The following is a 21,823-nucleotide window of genomic DNA, read 5'->3' as shown; positions in this document are numbered from 1 at the left end:
TAAACTAATTAATGTTTAAAAATAAAGTATTTTAAAAGATATTTTTTCTATAAAAAATATTCGTACAGTCAAGAAATTTAGCTTCTAAAATTATGCGAAATTCTTTTGTTTATTAGGATAAAACGTACTCATTATATAAAATTTCTAATTAATATTTATTTTCTAAAAATAAAACTTTAAAAATTTTCTCTATACGAATTTGCACACTCACTGTTTATACTATATTTAGGAAAGTACATTACATTTCAAATTAATGTTGGTGGATGCGGTTTATTACCACTACATATTTTGTTTTGTCGAAAGTAGCAATTAATTTCACTCAATTGCAAATTTTCAATACAAAGGATTAAATTATTTGTGCGTAACAATTTAACTTAATTGAATTTCAAATTAGAAAGATCAATATTACGAGGAAATATTTTTCCGTTCTATATTTAAGTCTATTATACGTATATCTCAAGTGTGTGAATGCATATTTAATTAAATAGATGCCACGAACTGATACGTACGTATACGTATAAATATTGCATCTTATTCTGAGGCTGATATTAAATAATTATTTAATAGAGAGAACTTCTACCGAAGAACTCGACTAAACCAGTTTTAATACGGTTTGATAAACAGATTTTAAGAATTAATTTAATGTTTGTTATTCGCAATCGTAATTCTATTGAGGAACTCAAATAAAGTTTGTTTTGAGATACAAACTGAATTTTCTTTCTCGCGGTTTAATATTTGAAAGAAAAACTGTATATATACATATGTATAATAATAGCTTTTTAAATATAACATTTTTCCAAAAATAATTTAAAAAAAAACGACTGTTTAAATCAGTTTACTTAAATTAAGTGAAAAACTTGATTTAAAGTCCAATAAATTTTTGAAACGTTAAAATCGAAATTAAAATTAACTGTAAACTATTATTCTCTATTACGATATTTTTATATATTATAATTTTGAATATAACAGTTTTGTTTGCAAATTGACGTAGCAATTTCTCAGCTACTTTTAACATCGTATTTTAAAAGATAATTATGCAGAAATTATGCGTGTCTATAGAAAAATATCTTTATTGTCCGTAAATGGAGTACATTTATTACGCGCTTACTAAAAAAAATTGCAAAGATTATTTTTTAAACGACAAACGTAATCTGTTAATAATTTATTCGGTTACGTGTGGAACGTTTCATACGAGTGATAATATAGCATACTTCGAAACGAAACAACGAAATTGCTAACAGTACCCACGGGGTCGATAAAATGACATTCTAAGCTTCGCAAAAGTCATTAGTTTCTCTATTCAATTAACTTCTTCGTTGGCGAAATTATTAACGTCGAAAATTTGCATTTTACTAGACAAACGTGCTTATGCGCTCATCCTCCGCGAATATAAGCGCAAAGGAGTAATCGATGGAACTTTCATCCTACAATCTCTATTTATATCCAATTGTATTACCAACTATAGTTGAATCTGATAAAACATGGAGATTTTAAGGATTATATGACTGGATATGATTTTTGGACGGATTTATTCCTCTATAGGGCTTTCCATTATTATTAAAATTAAAAAGTGTAACAGTTAATGAATTTTTTCTGATCGGGTTTTTAACTAAGCAACTTTTATATCTGTTTGAGAATATTTCATATTTAATATCGCATTTTAATATAATATCACACACGCATTTTTATATGAAATATTATTTTATTTTTATTATTCTCTCTCTCTCTTTCTCTTTCGGCAGTATTATTTTTTATTATTCATGACAGTATTCTGTATTATATTATGTCATTTCACTTCAACATCTTGAAAGTAAAAAAATGATATGATTTTGTGCCTTTAAAGTAGGAGGAGATTGTAATGTAAATTGAGCATAAAATATCCGTCCTTCCATGACCAGACCGCAGAATGACGTTCCAATTTCAAGAGAGATATTAAAATTCTCATATTCTCTTATGACGTGAATATGAACATCGCTCATTTTATATTAATTAGAATTAATAGTTTCTTGCTTAGACAATAATCTGAAATAATTAAAAAAAATATAATTAAAAATAAAATAATTAAAAGAATAATTTAAAAAATATTTCTTAAAAATAGCTTCTTTATATATTGTCTTCTTAGGCATATTTCTTATACATGTGACTTGTCTTTGTTACATCATAGATATTATGCAAGTAACATTAAAATAATTGTCTCAACAAAATTGCTATTATACTCTAATGTGATGCCGAAAAGCAGAGCACGTTTCTTCAGAATCCTGGTAACGCATTATCTGTTTGTTCTACTTTCACGAGTGTGTCAACATTGAGTTACAAACGAGATAAAGTTTCAGAGATAATACGGAATCTCACGTGTTCGGGTTTAGCGTGATCATTAATTTCTTTACAATTTGTATGCTGGGAATGTCACAGTGCTCCAAATGCTACTTGTATCGGAAAGAAACACGCGGAGTGTAGCGGTCGCTGATGACCTATCGCGGGATATATACATCGAACGAGGCAAATTCACGCTGTCGTCGGTAGCACTGGTTAAAGGGATCGTTAATTAACGTACTTCTTTAATGGTCGATCGATATTACTTTATAATTGGAGTTAATTTTCCCGCTTGTGGACTGTTGCTGCCAGCTATGGCGCAACTTCCGAAGGTAAAATATTAAGTAGGGACGTGATTGAGGTGAGATTGCATGCTGGGAATACTTTTATAGTTCCCCCTGTACGATGTTCTTTTTACATTGTCGATTAATGCGCCTTGTGTTTCAAGGTAATCCCGTTTTGGGATTATTACAGTCGATTGAAATTTATTCGTGTAACGCACGCGTAAAAATTACTACTAATTGATGCTTCGCTGCAGTGTAGTTTTACACAATATTATTATTATATATTCCCATTATGCATTAAAAAAGAAATAAGAAATGATTATCTTGTGAAACTGCTTCTCTTTCTTTTCATACTTATATATCTATTATTTCTCTTTTGTATAATTCTGCGTGTTATATATATTTGAATCTGTGAACAAGAATTTGATTAGTTAAACAATATTAAGTGCAATATCTTGATTGATCAAAATTCTTAAAATTTTTAATAGGTAAAAATGATTGTGATATATGTATTTTACAACAAACAGATAATAATAATTTTAAGAAATTATATTATAATATATTTTTTATATATATATTATTTTAATATATATTTATTATATTATATTATATTATTATATTATATTTTTTATATTATATTATAGTATGTTTTACTCTTGTCTTGAATAATAATTTCGTAAAACGCGATGTCATACGTAACAAATATGAAAGATAATCAATAACTAATAATCATTGATCTGTGGCGGTTTTTATGAATTCCGAGCATCACATTCACTTTCATTCGAATTTTACGGCATTGAGAGAACCGGTGAGATTAATTTTCATGGTTGCTCGATGCGCTCGCGGATAGAACGAAGAATGAAAACCCCCGGTAAAACTAGTTGCTCGACAAAAACTAGACGCTATTCAAAGGCCGTTTGTAGCACTCAGCGAGACCGTCGAGAGAGCAAGAAGACGGACGAGTTGCTCGCTCGCCCGCGTTTCAGACTTCAGGAGTAGAATAGGAGTAAAATAAAGCAGATGCGTGCGTTAGGCGCGACTCGAAAGGTTCATTCCGACGAGAAAAGAATGAATATCAAGATAACCAGGACAAAATGATTTTGCGAGGGCAGACCGCACTTATCGTCGGCCTCAAAACCTTTTTTTTTATTAAATACTCCTGCACTTAAAGAACGAGGTTAAAGATGCACTTAAAGATCGTCCGTGTTTGCGTGCGAATCTCTGAAAATCGATATTATATTTTTTTAAAGGTATATAATATGTTTGTAAAAAAAGATATGTTAATCTTTAATACATACAATGATTTTTCGGTCTTTTATTTGATACGATCTTGGGTTAATTTTCATTTCTTTAACAGATATACAAAAATTATTAATTAATTCTTCAATATATTTTAACATCTTTAGGAAGTATTTGTGAGATTATGTATTAAAAAAAAATTATATATAAATATTATAACTAATTACTTGATGCTTTTAATTTTTCGAAGAAAAGAAATACACGAATGACCTAATCGTGTAGTGTTTTAAGGGTTTATATTATATATTAAAGAATTGTGCATTTAGAAAGACTGCTGATTTTGAAGAAAATGATATTAATGTTCTTAAGGAAAATTGATGAATTAAAAAATTAGCCTTTTTATGTATCTAACTAATTCTCATCAGGTAATAAATAACTGATCGGTATTAGTACTGCAAGTATATTTTTTTTAAATTGTAATATTTTATTTATTAAATAGTCAGTTTTATAAAGAGATAAGAAAATAAAACTGTTCAGGTGTATGTCATCAGTAGTTTTTATTTTTATTTAGAAAATGAAAATTATGTTAAAAATCTTTGGTTCAATTCCTATTTTAAATGCGACATTATTTTATGCACGCTCACATTAAAATTGAATATTCAAAGGATGTTTCAATAATACATATACTTTTCTGCGTACATTTATGAGAAATATATAAAATTGGATGAATATTTTTTCACTACACATGCTGTCATGAAAAGCAAAGTGTATGTGTGTTCATTATAAAAATACAAATAACGCGAAGGTTTATGAAAATAACTTTATAGGAATATTTCGCAATCTTTTTTCATAGCCCATCATTTCTACTGGCATTTTTGCGATAATATATGCCCAAAATAATTACATTTTGTTTCGAGAACGACATAATCAGGACACAAGGAGATCAGTTTATATAATTGTAAATTAAATTGTAATATTATAATAACTCCGTAATATATGTAAACTATATCGACGAATATAGAGTTGCATTACAAAACGTGTTGTATTAATTAGTTATAAATTAAACAAGGCACGTATTGTTTGGAATAGATTCCGCTCGGAATTATTCCGTGTTTTCCTTAGGAAACATAAAAAAAATTTAGAAAATAATTGAATAATTCCGATCGGAATCCATTAATTCGAATAATTACATAATACCATCCAGAACGAGGTTTTAAAATGATCTTCGTGTGGATGCTGTGCGAGGGAATATCAGTCATCATCGTTCATCGTCTTCGCAGCGACATTTTAATATACACGAGTTATTTAACCGGTTCGGTAATACAGCAATATAACATAAAACAACATCCAGATCCAGCTTGCGGGAAAACACGTAGTTCTAGCAACCTATGTCTTGTTACGCTGCTTTTTAACTTTCGCGTCCACCTAACATGTCGTCCTATCATCCTCGTCTGTATCATACTCGCTGTCGCCACACGCAATCTTGTTGATGTGCTGCACATTTTAATTATATCTCTACGGAATGCCACAGACTCGCTGTTTCTTTTTCTGATAAAATTATTTACCAATCATAAAATTAATATTCTTATTTATATTCCTCTTTCTAAATTGATTCTTCTTCTCTTGAAAAATCTGAAGAATCTTAAGAAAATTTAAATTTGGACGTTAATGTTTTGAATATCACGCGTTAAATATATATAAATTAAAATATCGCAAAAGTATATGTTAAATTTAATTTCAAGTGGTAAACGCATCGCGAGAATCTTTTGCGATCTGCGTGGTCTAGCGGTAATTTAATTATCCCTTTGAGGGTGTTTTCTCCCGCATTGATAAAATAGTTACGATCGATACCTCGGCAAATCGTTATTGGTATCGTTACGGTCGGTTCACCCGCCTTTAGTGTCTACTGATAGGATCGACACAGTTTCGTTCCTGCGGCGAAAGACTGGGGCTTCGATTAACGATTGCACGAGTGCATCGTAGCGTGGAGCGATCCATTTCCTCGAGCCAGCCCTGGCCTTCTTCCTCTTTGGCGGACTAATCATAAATCTCGTATTTTCTTTTTGCTTCGGTGCGTGTATACTCACTTGTCGCATATTGCGCGATTGCGTGGCTGCGATAAGGGGGGGCGTGCGACGTTTCGAGAGAGGCAATAAATATCATAGGGAGAGACGAAGATAGAAAGAGGAATCAGTTTATTATTCCGAGGCAAATATCAGTTATATATAATAAGATGGAACGCGTTATAATAACAAAACAGTTACGCAGCATAAAAGATTCTTAAAAAATTCAGTTGATATTTAAAGAGCCGTTAGGACAAAATGATAAATATAGATAAGCGAATTGCTTATAATAAATATACAAAGGATTAAAATATATCATTTCGTGCGTATTAATTAAAATGACACGTTAAATGTCATAACAGTAATAGTATAACATATAAAATTTTATATATATACGGCTTAAATTCGCTGAAGAAAAATGATAGTCATGCATCAATAATTTTATACAAATTATTGATGCATGACGTATGAGTGCACATTAAAACAAAATAAAGTTTCATCAAACGTCAAGTTTGCTGCATCAGGAATATTTAAAAAGAATATAGAATACACAGAAAGAACGATTTTATTGAAGCATCTAAAAATTTAGCTAGGTATAGGATAACGATCATATAACTTTTTCCTTAAGGCGGAAACGAGAAAAATGAACTTTTATCATTGAATTTTTATCATTGAGAGTAATGGAGAAATTTTTCCCTTTTTACGTTTCCGCCCTGGGGAAAAAGTTACATAATCGCTATCCGGATCTGAAAATTATTCTATTGGACTATGAAAACAATTACGTATGGTGTTCAAACAAGTTCCTATAGAATATTAAAACTTTTGTAGAGTTGCTTACATAGCTACACAGATCTGAAAATTATTTTCAAATCTGTATTTATATAAATTTTTAAATAATTAGCAAAATTGTTCTTTCCGTATACCTTTTAAAAAATTATAAATGTTTCCTTTGTTAATACACTGCGAGTGAATGAATTATTTTAACAAAATCGTAAAAAAAGATACGCGGAATCCCTTAAGAAATAAAGCCACCAGGAAAGCGCTTTTGTTGCGTCATCGCAGGTATAAAACTATGTCAGAGCTGTCAGTGCGCAGAGTTAAAAACTGCTAGGAGTGGGCAATGAACCTTGGAGTCATACCACCCCATATGCGTGTTTTTCCTATCTCGGCGATATTAGCGAGCGGGAGGATTGTTCTCCTATCTATCTGCCCGTTTGTTTCTTCTTCCTTTTCTATACACGCGCTCGCAGGACTCGTTTCGCGACGAGCTCCCCTCAGCTCACCTGTGACGCTCGCGAGCGCGAGGAAGCACGCATGGTTGAGTCGTCTAAGTGCATCCATGGTGGAAGTCTAGTTCCTCTCGGTCGACCCACCTACCTACCACGTAAACTCTTCACCGTGACGCACTCACATCGGTTCCTCCGTTTCTTCCTCCTCCTCCTCCTTGCTCTTCTTCTCCCTTCCTCTTCCACAACGTATTTTCTCACGGGCACCGTTGTGTGTCCACTGTCTCGTGTCCTCGGTCAATGAAATCTGCCCTGAAAGTGGACCCACCATTCCTCATTATTGCAAGCTATATCACCATCTCGTTTCCCATCGCGACGACGTACTTATGTGACCGCTATATTTCCCGCGTTTTGCGTGTTTCCTTTTACGACTGTGTTACCGTTAGGAAAGCAGAGATGTAATTCGTAGATTTAATAGGACGTTATCCTAGTATGCACGCATGAGTCTCTCACGTTTACAACTGATGGAAAGTGGCATTAGCACATTCTATTAAATGGGAGATCTTCTGAAAAAGTATTTTTTTAAAGCTATTATATATATATGACATACTTTATTCGATAAAGACAAGATAGTATAAACAAAATAGTCATTCTACAAAGTATTTTTAAACAACTCGTTTTTAGACCTAATACTCTTTAAAGAAACTGATACTAAAATCTGTAACACAGTTATTATTAGACGTTAGGTCTTCAAAACTCATTTGATTTATGTTAAATCAAAGCCAATAAAACGAGCGGAAATACATGTTTTAATATAAATAATGCTATATTTGATAAAATTTAATAGTGCAGAACGTGTCAACCTGACTAGGTCCTCATCAGCCGCCAATATCAATTCAAATAAAACATAAAGTTTTTAATAACCGCAATATAAATTATATAGGGAAACGCATAAATGACACTAAAGATCGTTTTTAAATTAATAAACGATACAGTAACTGACAGCTAATAATGTTGACTAGTCAGGTTGAAACGTTCTGCATTAAATGTACACCGTTATATTTAAATTAATATATCGACTTTCGCTTATTTGCTTAGTTTACTTTCCTGTTTTATTATTTGCAACATAAGCCGCTTTGATTTTATTTAATTTATGTTAATTATAAAAGGTATTAATTAATTTCAAGGAACCAAAATGACATAAAAATGAATAAATACTAAGTATATTTTAATAAGAATAATTCAAATTTGCAGATGTAATATAAGTAAAATTAATTTGTTTGACATTCTTGACAAAGAAATTTATAACTAAATGGGTCCAATAAATCCATTTTCAGCTTCGGAAAATTACAGTTTTTAAAAATAAATTTTGATCTTCAAATTATGCGCATTGTTGCGAATGAAATGAGAGCCATCAGGTCTCGCCGAACGCAACTCCTCTGCCCACTCGGGAAATTTGTCGGGCGTTGCAGACGCCCACGCGACAGTAACGACGAGAGTAAAGCCTAACTACAATAAAGCATCCTATCGATTCTCCAACGCAACGGACGAAGCGACAGCGAGAACCGCGAGATACGAAACACGTAAAATCTATCTCCATGAGGCGTAGTGCGTATTTTCGCGTCGTATAACGACAACACTTTCTTTTCTCGACGTCGGATTATTCGACCAGCGGACATTCGAACGGCTGGTGAATATGATCGCCTACGTGAATTTGCGACACAAGATTCGTAAACGGAGACTGTCCGTTCGACCGTTGATGTGTGCAATGTGCACGAGGCGTAGAAAATAACTGATGGTACGCTGGCCGTTTACGCCGCATACCATAGGTATCTTTTTAAGAATTACATTGCAGCGTTGTAAGAATTCGACGATCAATCTTTAAATAATTAACATTAAGCTTCGTCTCTTCACAATCCTCGTTAATTGTGTGAATCATTCTACACGACATTAATGAGATTAAAGAAATTCCAGGTGCTGCACCGCGTATCTTATACGATCTCCATTTCTTTAATCCTGTGACCACTTCAAGTTTCCGAACAAATTAATATTGTTCTTTCGACCACTGGCTCAATGAAGATCTTTTCGTACGATAAATTTGTTTGATTCTTGATAAACTTGTTTGTTCTTAAATTACAGAAATTAGTTAATCAATTGCAAGATGTTATTTTAGACTGATTCATTTCGAAATTGTGCATATACAGCTAAGAAAATAAGGAAAAATGTTTTGGCAAATATACCTAAATAACGTTAAGATAAAACAAATACCTTGATGCTTCATTGTAGAGGACAAGAAGTATATCTGAAGACTGTGCTAAATTTATGGATGGAGATTGCTCTACTCTAGAAGTATAAGCAACTTGCTTGTTATAACTTATTATAAGTATGGTAATGAGACTACTGTTCCTCCTTTTTTAATAAAATAATAGCTTACTTTAACTTTCTAAAGACGTTCAATGAACAAGAAGGGAATTTCGAGTAGAAAGTAAAGTTCATTACTGAGCACTGACTTAAAAATACAAACCACTTTTTATCGGGATGTATATATTACGTATTTTTTAACAAAATTAAAAAATTATAAAAAATTACAGATTTTTTAATATTATATCTGATATCTGAAAGTAATATAAAAAGTTTGGCAGTTATTTAGAACCTGGATCAAAAATTATTTCAATAAGAAGTAGATATGTTTTTTTAAAAAAATAATTAAGATGAAATAAGAAAATTTTTATTTAAATTATGAAATTGTATTGTTATAGATATAAATATTGATTTCATATCATTTTTACGGAAAGTATAAAAATTTCCAATTCCAATTACTTTTTACAGACAGGCTATATATCTAATACATCTTTGATATATAAACAATCTAAAATTTTCTTCTGAAGCATTTAATCGGAATTTTTCGATATACTAAAAAATATACTAAATTTTAACAAATCATTTATTTGAATAGTAACTGAATATTTACTAAATATTAAGATATATTATATTTATTTGATACAAAAATCATTAATTTGATTTAACAATCATTTTTGTACTAATATTTATTGTGAATAAATATTTGGTTGACACTTTTCATTCATTAAAATAAATATTTATTAAAATTTAGTACATTTTTCTCAGTGTACGTTTATTCAGTTTTCGTTCATAATACCTGTATGTGTATAAAATGGATGATTATTTTAAATGTTTTCCTTTATTCTTACAAGTGCTGTCAATATTCCTCTACGTTTTAACCTTCAGTTTTCAGCATTGTATATGCATCCGTGTCGCTTTTTCGAACGGCGAGCGTCGCGATGGAACGCAGGCTGGCGTTGGGAATCGAGGTTTGCCGATAACTTCGACGTATAAAGTCAATATCAAACGCGACAGCGTATAATGGCGTCAAACGAATTCGCCATCCTAAAGCCTTCGCCGTCCTAAACCCTCGACGTATATTTCCCATGTATTCGTCGTGCGTGCCGTGGTAACGAGAGGGTGATAAAAAACGAGAGGAGTGCATAGAGAAGCGACGGTGAGCGAACGGCATAATGGGACGTCACGGCGGATCTTTTGATGACGTCGCATCGTCCGCCGATAGCGAACCGGTTAAATGGAACGCGAATGCTATGCTGTGATATCCCGTCGGAATCAGAAAAGCGGAATCAGAATCTCGCGTAGGGTTTAATTCCAGCGATGCCCCGAAGAGAGAAGCGATACGGTGCGAAACTAACGGCAGTATCGATGCAAAGGATGCTAGGAATGTCGGGAGAATCGATTTTGCACTAACAATAAGATCCGAATTAAAACTATTACCTGCGTTTTAATGACGCGTTAATAAATCGGAAAGTGAGAAGTGCGAAACTTACTGTTTTAAATGATGTACAGCAGGATTTCCTGTATTATCTCGCCTTTTATTTACGGATAATTTTGAATCATTTTTTAAATGTAGAGTTCAAGCCATCTTTTTTTTTAATAATCTTTGAATTTTTACATTATTGTTTCGCCGTTTTCTGATTCTTATTAAAATGCTCTTTGTCTTTAACTTATAAAAAAAATATTTATTTCCCAACATTTTTATTAACAAAGACATGGACCCCAAATTGGTAAAAAATCTGCAAACGAATTTAATTCTAATTAACTGTAAACTAACAGTATTCTGATTAACAATTTGATGATACTATTTGCATTTTAAGAGAGATTACAACGTGAACACGTTATAACGATTATTAGCTATAACTTCTTCCATGATGAAGCACAAACAGCGAAACTTTGTGAGTGAAATGAAGAAATAACAGTACTAGGAAAGTTATATAAGATCTGCATAATAACATGCTGCTATTATCGTGGAAAATGAAGCATTCTTGTCTGTTATAATATTCTTGTAATTTATATTCAAGGAAATGTAACATCGTATAAGCGTATTGATGCTGAAAAACTTTTGTCATGAATATTATTTTATTAGTAGTATAAGTGATTAGGATTGGAACAAAAACAAGATTAGTTTTAGTATATTTTACGTTATATTACACATATTCAATCTTTGATTAAAACGGATCACTTGAATCCAAAGCAAAATTTTTTTACGATTGTGTAGTCTGTACGATTGATACTATGAGATTCTAAATTGTAGGTAAAAAAACTTTAAACCTTCCTCTCAGTCGCTAAGGTGGAGGTTCATTCTGTATTTTAAACAGGACACTTTAGAACTTGGGTGTAGCTTTCATAGCTGTAGTTGAGGATTAGTGTCAGACCGAGTTACTGCGTTCGAGCTTACCTTAGGAATATCTTCTGCTTGCATGTATAATGTCGAAACACGTTTCACGCGCCTTCGCGCGAGCATAATCAGGCTCGATAGCAGAAATCGATAGTGGCTGCGAGCGGCCATCAAGTCGACCGCGAAAGGGGTAAGCACGGCAGGTATATGTAGTTTGTTAAAAATCGCGAATCGACAAGCATCGGCTGCGAAGTGGATATCGACTCGGCTGTATTCGCCGCACTGAATCGTCGCTCGTCGAGGAACGAGTTCGCCGAGGAAAAGGAAGAGTCGAGAAAATAGGAAACGCGCGACTGTAAAGAGTTTACGCGTGACATCGGCTTTCTGCTCGATACAACTTTCGATCGAATCACACAAATCGATTCCCGTATAGCGGTTATCATCCGACTTTACAGTTCTATGCTAAATTCCGTATTTGGAGGTAACGGCCGCCGGCAGATCGGCATGGTTCGCGCGTGTAAAAACCAACGTAATTATATAGATCCTGGATCGAGCACGGTGAGCAAGAAAATTTATGTGAAAGGAAATTTTCAGAGTGCTTTAAATCGAAGCAGCAGAATTGACAGGTGGGCGTAACTGAAATCCGCGTTCTACTAATAATAATCTTATCCGCTGATTGATCTCAGGAGTACCGAGAAGGAAGATGGTAATCCATGCTGTCGTGTCGAGGCGATGATCCATCACGGTGGTTAAAACGTGACGGATAGGATAGAGCTAGTAGGTGGATGTATGCGAAATTTTTCAGCCGCGAAAAGACTTTTACCTTTCGTTTTGCGAGCGAAGACGCAAATAACTGTTACGTTCCCTCGAGATGTCAGCCAGAAAATTAAATTATGCCACTGTATATACCGTATATTGATCATCAGCATTGTCACGCCAATAATCAAATTGCAAAAACAAGGTCGGAAGCAAGATTGGAGCGAACAATTCTTTACGAATATTGACTGATAAACAACACTCATTTACAAGTACTGAGAGAAATACTTGATATAAACTATTATTTTGTTGATATGTATAAAATTCGATTAGACTAATTAAACCAAATTTTTATTAAAACATAATTTTTTAATTAAAAATAAAAAAATTTTGTAAATTACATTTAAAAAAATGGTTATTCTAATCAAATTTTGATTAGACCAACACAATTTTTAAATTAAAAATAAAAAAGATTTTATAAATCACATAAAAAAAATGATACCGAACATTTTTCTCAGTAAGAGTGATGGAGATATTGATTATTTTTATTTTAAGTACATGTTTAATCTTATTGGTCTGTTCACTGACCAATATGATTAAAAAAACTCTAAGAAATAGAAAATAAAAAATTTTCACTAACAAATTTTCACAATCTTGAATTAACGAATGATCATCAAGTACCAGAGAAAAAAATTTTTCTAATAAAATAAATTACAAAAAATAAATTACATTTTGGGTCAAATAGATACAGACCAGAAATTAAGTAATATCTTCAGATGCTATGAGTGAGTGGCTTATGAATCTTAAGACTGTTCTTAGAAAATCTTAACTATATAAGAATCGACTATCATAGGATTATGAATATCGGGCAAATACCGAATAGTGCGTGTTTCGTGAAATTATTAATTAAAATCTATTATTTCCAATTAAAAGCCGTGAATTACGATTGTGAGATCTAATTCTGTATTATATAAATACGATATAGAAATATATCGAGCGTGCAATGGGAATGTGTTAAATTATCTCACATAAAGACGATAATCAACAGCGTTTGGATATTGCACAGCTTGATCAAGATAGGAATTAAACGAGTAGAATCAAGCTTTGTGATCCTCTTCATCCTCGCTGGCTTTCCTTGAACACCGCGAAAGACCGCACGATTTGCTGTTATCTTCGCTGTGCCCCACATTCCGATAATGATTCTACGCAATCGGCAACCACTAATCTGTGTTTCGAACGCGTCTTTTTTCTCCTTCCCGACGTGCACCGCACCGTGTTATTACCAGCGGTGGAAATCTCGCCGAACCATAAAGCAAGTGCTCGATGTTCAGACTTTTCCTTCTTTTCTTCCTTCGAATCGAGGGGCTTTAATTCGCCCCACACTGCTGTCTTGAATGCGAAGTTGTTCCCCATTCAAATTGTCGTAATTGATGCAAGTTTTGTTAATGCAAGGTCGTAAGAACAGAAGCGATACGTTAAATGGGAACTTTATTTTACAACATGCAAAATAAAAAGTTTTAAATTGTTTTAAATTAGAAAAATTTTGATCCTCAAAAATATTTTTAAGATTTGTCGAGAGAAAAACTAACAACTGTTTTTTTATCAAAAAATTAAGTAAGTTGTCATTGAATTAAGTATGTCTGAGAATGATCAAACTTTGTCTAGTTCTTACGTTATGCTTCATAACTTTGTTAAGTTATTAAGCTCGCGAAAGGAATTATAAGAGAATTTCTCACAAACTCCTATTAATCCCTAAATCATAGCGAAATATGTAGCTAAGAAACTTTAGATCCCATCCCGATTTAATATAGAGAATATATTTAGAAAGGATAACGTTTCGAGTTAAAATCACACATGCACTCCAATTCCATCACCAAGTCGTAGCTGTATCAATCTCAAGCTCTCAGAAAATAGAAATTATATTTTTCTCTTTTTTACATATTCACATAAAACAGAAAAAGATTATTGGTTCACTTGAAAAACACGATTATCTGTGGATCAAGCGAACTCCAGACAGGAACAAAAATTCGTCGTGGACGTGAGTTCGTGCGTTTCTCCAGGCTGCGGATCTAACGATCGGTGATCGAGAGATCTCGGTAGCGACGAGGTAGCTTGATATTCGTCGGATGCGCGTCGCGGAGCTCGGCCGCGTATGAGCACAGAATAAATTATCCCGATGCGTCGGTCTGGTCCCTCCTGGTCCCTCCTGCGACCTCTCCTAGCCTCTCTCCCTTTTCACTACACGTCATTCCCTCTCTCTCCTTCTCGACGTCTGACCATCTCATTCCGCTTGCTCCGGCAATCACTCCCCGTTGTCGTTCGTTCATCCCTCTCCGTCTCGCTCGCTCCCACCGGCGGAGTGTCTATAATGACTCCTCGTGGTGGGACGATACCGGAAGTGAAGTCAGAACGGCGGAACCACGACGTTCACTCAATGGAAAGTTTGAGCTCCACCGGCGCGGGCTGCTCCAAGGTGGCTACACACGCTCGTCTCTACTCTAGCGATGCGCGAGCAGCTGCCGAGGAAAAGTCGCGTCGTGTCGATATCTCGTCCTCTCGAGGAGAATCATCGAAAGTGCGACGTTTCTCGAAGAAAACCTGATTGGATACTCGGAAGTGAAAGCTGCACATTTAGGGATGTTAATATTCAGTTGAATATCCAGCGTGAAAGGAAGATTAAGAGAAGAAAAATCGGGATAAAGTAATCCGAAGATTCAGGAATAATAATTTGAACTGATGAAGGACTGAATTACAAGTAGATTTGTAGAACGTTTAATTTAATGTGCCGTGTGTTGACTGACGGAATTTTATTGAGATCGATGAATAAGAAAGAAAATTAGACGTTCACGGATTTGATTCGGAAGAATAAGTGAATGATTGAATTCACCGATTGATTTCTGGTGTAGTTATACGCGCGAAAGTTGTGTATACCGATCGAAGAAATTTCGACCAAGTGATAGAGAGAATTTGAATGATAGTTTAATCAGAAAGAAAATTTGCAACTAAATTAATGAAGATAAAAAATCTAGGCATTCTTTGAAGTTGCATTATCGTGGCAAACAAAGCACGTTTTATTGTAAAGCGCCGGAAGTCTCGGGGAGCAGCAAATAACATCGTCGAGTAATCAAGGCAGCGGTTGAATAAATTGGATCGGGGATATTACAAGAACCGTCGAGAGAGAAAAAGGGTGGAAGAAAAAGGACGCACAAGGAAAGTCGCCATTAAGCTATGGCAAAGAAAAAGCTTTCTCTCCGTGAAAAATAAGGGAAACGATAAATTGGCGAGAGACATTATACATTAACTTCCATTTCGGAAACGGTGCACGAATTTCAAAGTGTCGTATTTGTAATAAATTATTTGGAGTTTTATCTGGAAATTCAGGGAAAACGATCGACATCGTTCTGTAATTTTCTTTTCGAAGCAAATACGCTGAAAATTTCGGTTCGTCAGCGCGAACTTTTTCGTGGAATACGTAAAACTCACCGAACGAGGAAAGTTATTTCATAGCCGACTTCAAATGCGTTCTCTTTTCGTGCTCAACTGCATGAAAAATAGAGGAGTTTTCGCTGCGTCTAACAATAAGCATTTTCGCGTGAAAGTGACAAGATGATGACGGCCTTTGAGAAAAAAAAAGATTCATGTGATTTTCGTGGGTGAGACAAAAGGTTGTCTGTGAAAAGGAAGTCCGTCATGTAGAAGAATACTAATTAACCCAATTCCTCCTAAAGTTGCGTTAACAAACTAGCATACATTTCAATTCGTTATGTTATCATCCTGCGTTTCCTTAATTAAGGTGAAATCATTGTTTCAATTATAAAAAAGGCGAGGCCATAAATATAAATTAGTGTACTTTAACGAGTAAAGCGGTCACCGTGCGAAGAAATTAGCGAAACTAATTTGAGATAAACTGCTGCAACATCTTAATGGAGGAGAACTAATGAACTTTGTAATCTTGTAAAGTGCTCGGCATGTTCGTCGCGACAGCTGGCAGTCTGTCATCGCCGGGACTCCTTCTCGTGTAAAACAAAGAATTTGCTGACGTGCGACGAAAAAACTTTCAATTTGTACAAGAAATTGCGTCTTGGGTGGTCCCTAAACTTAAGTCATCATCTTTTCTCGTGATCAGGATGGTACATTTTTTTTTATGATATGTCAGTTTAAATCTTAAATCGTAGATTATAGTAATCGGTTCCGACTATGGGTTGGAGGATTTCATCTAAGAATACCCATTATCTGAAGCCACACGCATTGAGTTGAGCAGACCCGGGGTCTGTCATTGTCGATAATTCGTTCGCTAGGGTGACCATCGAGGGTGAAAACAGGGGACTCGAAGTACATTTGTGAAAGTATTCGTCAGAGATGGTCAGCCAACACGCGATGGCCACTACCGTCCGTAAAGTTAAGCAGGAGAATCGTCTCAGGCGGCAAAATCAAAGCCAAGGTACACATAGACACGTGTTGATCTCATATATATTACTAGATAGTTCATGTTCTCTAAGAATATACATGGAAAAGATTTTGCTTTAGTATCTAAAAATTTAGCTAGATATAGATCTAAAAATAGTTTTATTGGATAATCAAAATAATTATGTAAGGGATGCTAGTTACTAGAATATCGAAATTTTTTGCAGCATTGATCATCATGCTTGAATTTTCTACATAATATTCTTAATATATCTTAATATTATAGTTCAATAAAATTATTTTTAGATCTGTATTTGGTAAAAAGTTATTTATTTAAGAATATATATAAATATATATAATGTGTTATATATGTTATATATGAAAATATACATATAATTATATGTAAAAAATATGTACAAAATATGTTCATATATGTTTCTTTCTTTTGTAAAATGACTGGTATAAAAAATAATAAAAAATAATAACAATAAGAAAAAAAACACATAAAAATGATTTAAAAAATTATTTTTGTGTTGTTTTTTTTTCCATAAAAAGTCAAGTTTGAAAAATGAAAAGTTGCCTATACAATATATATGTATGTTTAATATATTTTAGTCGTATATGTATATACATATAGAAAGTTTTTTTCTCATTTCGTCAGACTTTTTGTAAAAGAAACAATCCAAAAAATATTCGTTTAATTTTTTTAATATCTTTTTGCTTTTACCAAATATTATCATTTTGCTTTTACCAAACAAAATTAAAAAACATACATGGATACACATTTTGTAATTATATATTTTTATATGTTTATATATTATATTTATGCGTACATTATTTTTACATAAAAACTTATTTTATTGGGTATATTTTCCTATATTTTTAGATACTCTTCAACAAAATCGTTCTTTCCATGTAAATCATAATGTAACTTACACGTCCTTATCTCCAAAGGAAACCTTAGTTGCGATCTAGTTGTACCGAAATATATCACACCTCCTGTAGAATTAATGCGGACGTAGTTAGGACATAGCAGGGATATAATATGACATTAATAATGCAGTACACATACATGTGTAAGTATAATATCATTATGATCGTTCTGTTGTAACTGCGTTGAAAATATTATGAGACTTTAGTGTGTGAAATGTTGAAAACGAGGAATAAATTGGGAGAACAAAGAAAAAATATATTAACAAATGTAGGCAATTAACGCGCAATAAACTACTTTAACTAGTATCTTTTATTATCGAATGAACGATAGACTTACGTAAATATTACTGAACGAACGATAGACTTACGTAAATATTGCTTACGAAATATTCATAGTCTTTAAATGCAAGCAACTTATTCTTTATTCACAAATAAATCCTTATCTACGAGTACAAAATACCTTTAATATAGTTTTCAGTAGACTTATGTATAATACATATAGCAATTTTCTCTCTCTAGGCGTTTTTCATTTGAATAAGTTTAACACATTCACAAGCTCAAGGATACTCCAGGATGCGCCGTGACGATGAATATATTACTACTTATTTCATATTTTTAATATGTACACTCTGCACGTACTTTCTTCGCCGATTTTTTAATTTTGCGTCAAAGTATGACATGAAAAATTCACAATATATGTTAGAAAGATGTTTTTTTATGATTATGTTTATGATTATTATACTTTGTGATTTATTTATTTTGGTTTGGCTAAAAAAGAGTCGGAAAAGCCCCCCATTATCATTACATTTTTAAATTAAAATGATTTTTTATTTGACATTTTTTTATTGCTCATTGTAACTTCTTTTTCTTTTAGTAATGTTAATTATTATGCTGTATGAAAAATCTCATTAAGAAGTAAATTTTTACTATTGCAATGTATAATTATGCAAGTCGCTGCAGCATTTGCATTTCTTTTCCGATACATTTAAAAAATTTTAAATTAATAAATTAACTTATATCACAGTTAAAATGTTAAAAGAGCGATTATGTATTTCTGTCTGCAGATGAAGAGGGGCCTTACAAACCAGTGCCACCACCGAAACCGGTGTCGAATAATCAGAAGAATCAAGACGTCCAGCAGGACGAACACCGGGAGCAGTCGGTAGCCGAGCGGCCGTCATTGCGAACGACTTCCGGTCCGGAAAGGACCAACGTCGCAGAGGACGGGCAGATTCGAAGCGCAGCCGGGCAGCCCTTTGCACCGGAATACAGGATGCCACCCTTGTACGGGGAGGAGCAGAGTTCGGGTCAGGCTCAACAGGCGGCCAGTTTGCAGACTCATAGTAGCAAGTTTCCGGTAAGTGCGATAATGCACGTGAACGGTGAAATTATAGCATCATTATTCTTATCAATCACTTCCTCGCCGTAATTTCCGCCGTTTTTCCGGAAAACTGTAATTACAAAGTGTCAGGCCTTTTTATTATTTAATTTATATCTTTCTCTTCTCTTTCTTTTCCCATTTTTCAGTTTTAGTAAGCAATAATTAAAACAGGATGCATTCATGCAAAAATATATTATGAAATTATATTTTTATTACACACAAATCTTATATTATATTTTAACATTTAAAAAGTATGACGTTCAAATATACTCGATGATATAATCAATATGAAGATATGAGACAACGACCACTATTGATATAAATAAAACAACTAAAAACTCCAATCAAGGTAGATATAAAAACAGATACAATTTATTGACCTTGTCAGCATTTTTCTCTCTTTTGATAAAGATGTAGCATTATAATATAAAACATCAAATTACGATAGATATGTAATATCTTCCTTCCTTTTAACGAGATAATTATATGCAATATAGAAATTAATGTGCCATGAAATTGAGACATAAAATGCTGTTATTACTATTAAAAATTAATTAAAATTGATAATTTTTTTTAGTTGGTTTAATTTTGCAAAAATTATAAAAAGAAATGTATCTTTTATTGTCGCGTAAATTTTTTTTTATAAATAAACATAAAGGTTAATTCTACTTGTACGTACAATAAAAGTCATCAAAACCGTACAGGTCAAAATCTCTCTCTGTAGAAAACTTCTTTATTCAGTTTTGAAGCTTACCAGGGTTAGTGCACCTCCGCTAAACGAACAGGTCACTAATTATTCTACGAGGGCGAGTGCGACACCTTGCTCGTTTCGTGTCGCCCCGTATATAACTAGGAACAATGAAACGAAAAAGAACCGAGCATAACGCCACAACGCATAATGTAGACAGTGGTGGTTCTAAATCTTTGCTTTCCCGCAACGTTCATTTATTTTGTGCTTCTACTGAATGCACCTTCTCACATTCTAGTCATGTATCTACATTCTGTAATAATCTTTTTTCTTTCTGTTATACTCGCTTTCGATGGTTTTTTTAATCCTGCTAAAATTTTTATTAAAACTGATATACACCTTCATGACTGACGCATTCACTTGTTTTATGCGTTGAAAAATTAAAGCGTCTATTTGAAGAATATCATATATGTTGCTTTTGATAAATTAAATTTCGCGTTTGGTAAATAGAGGTAAAATTTCATTATTGTTTTTATAACTCGCCAGTTAATTATATTTATTTGTATAAGAGACATACCTACTATTTTTTCATAAAAATAATATCGACGACAATGATATACAATATTTCTTGGAATGGCGTTTTCAATTATTTACTGTATTGAATAGCCTGAATTGTGATAATTTATATTAGGTTGTTCTAAAAGTTCTTTCCATTTTTTTATTTCATGAATGACACAATTTACTGAAGTATACAAACCATCCTACTATTTTTTCCAGCTCTCTAGAAGCCATTTTTTAAAAGTTTCTTTGATTTATTGGCAAGATGCTGATTGAAGTAATTTTTTACATCATTTAAAGAGCTCTCTGAATTTAAAGAGTTTCTTTATCACGAAAAGAATTTTTTAGAGACAGGTAGTAGGCAGAAGAGGCAAGGTCCAAAAAGCAAAGATGATGGAGCAGAACATCTCAATCAACCGCCAACAACTTGTTTCAAACGACCAACCAGCGCATGTCTTTGGTCGTTCGAAACAAATTGGTGGTATTTGATTAGGATGTTTTACCTCACATCCTCTTCATTCTCCAGGCCTTCCGACTACTACCTGTGTGGTGTTTCTTTCTCTAAAAAAATTCAGCTTTTTAAATAACATTAAAAAATGCCTCAATTAATATTTTTCCATTGATGAATCAAAGAAACTATTAAAAAATGATAATATGAAGGAAAGGTGGAACTTTTCCTCATAACTTATTGAGGTATTTACGAGACATTATGTACAACATTGTGTCATTCATGAAGTAAAAAGATGAAAAGAACTTTTAGGATAACATAATATATGCGATTATGAACAAATTAATTATAACAAACAACCAAGTATATTAATTTCAAATGTAATTAAAGTTGATCAAAATTGATCAGAAGCATTGATGGATGTCTTTAAACTTATGTCTTTAATTTATGTCTTAAATTAATTAAATTTTAAATTAAATGAATCTTAATTCTAAAAAAACTTTAATTTATTAGAACCTAATTACATCAAAATATGTTAAATATACAAATTTGCAGACTATTTCTTTTGAAGCTCTCGAAGGAGAAAATCACTTAAGATTCATTAATAAATTCGTTATTAAAACGAAAGTAACAGATTCTAGGACACCTTATACACGTCTATATATCTGCGATATACAGGGTGTTTCCAAATTAAATGGCAAAACTTCGGGAGCGTGTAGAGGAGTAAAAAACTAAGAAAAAAAGTCCTATAGACATATGCTCCTTTTTGCTTTGTTTCGCAGGAAATCACGAAAAAAGAAAAAAATATATTTAATTTATTATTTTAATTAT

The 21,823-nt window shown here is 32.9% G+C and overlaps 1 protein-coding gene across 2 annotated transcripts in view; it reads left to right on the top strand.

Annotated features, from left to right (window-relative positions):
* The window catches only part of LOC108731274 (uncharacterized), a 73,556-nt gene that overhangs the window by 28,937 nt on the left and 22,796 nt on the right, over positions 1-21,823 (top strand). Inside the window, exons 1-2 of one of the 2 annotated variants that reach the window (XM_018461526.1) lie at positions 16,322-17,021; positions 18,982-19,274. In XM_018461526.1, coding sequence (XP_018317028.1) covers positions 16,940-17,021; positions 18,982-19,274 — 375 coding nt within the window. In that variant the 5' untranslated portion in view covers positions 16,322-16,939. Of the gene's footprint in view, positions 1-16,321; positions 17,022-18,981; positions 19,275-21,823 lie in introns of those variants that run through there. The other variant, XM_018461527.1, reaches the window with a different exon arrangement.

Source organism: Mycetomoellerius zeteki, unplaced genomic scaffold, assembly GCF_001594055.1.
Source record: "Mycetomoellerius zeteki isolate Tzet28-1 unplaced genomic scaffold, Tzet1.0 scaffold122, whole genome shotgun sequence".
Lineage (NCBI taxonomy): Eukaryota > Metazoa > Arthropoda > Insecta > Hymenoptera > Formicidae > Mycetomoellerius > Mycetomoellerius zeteki.
Note: the sequence above shows the minus strand (reverse complement) of the source record. Positions and strands in the feature narration are given on the sequence as shown.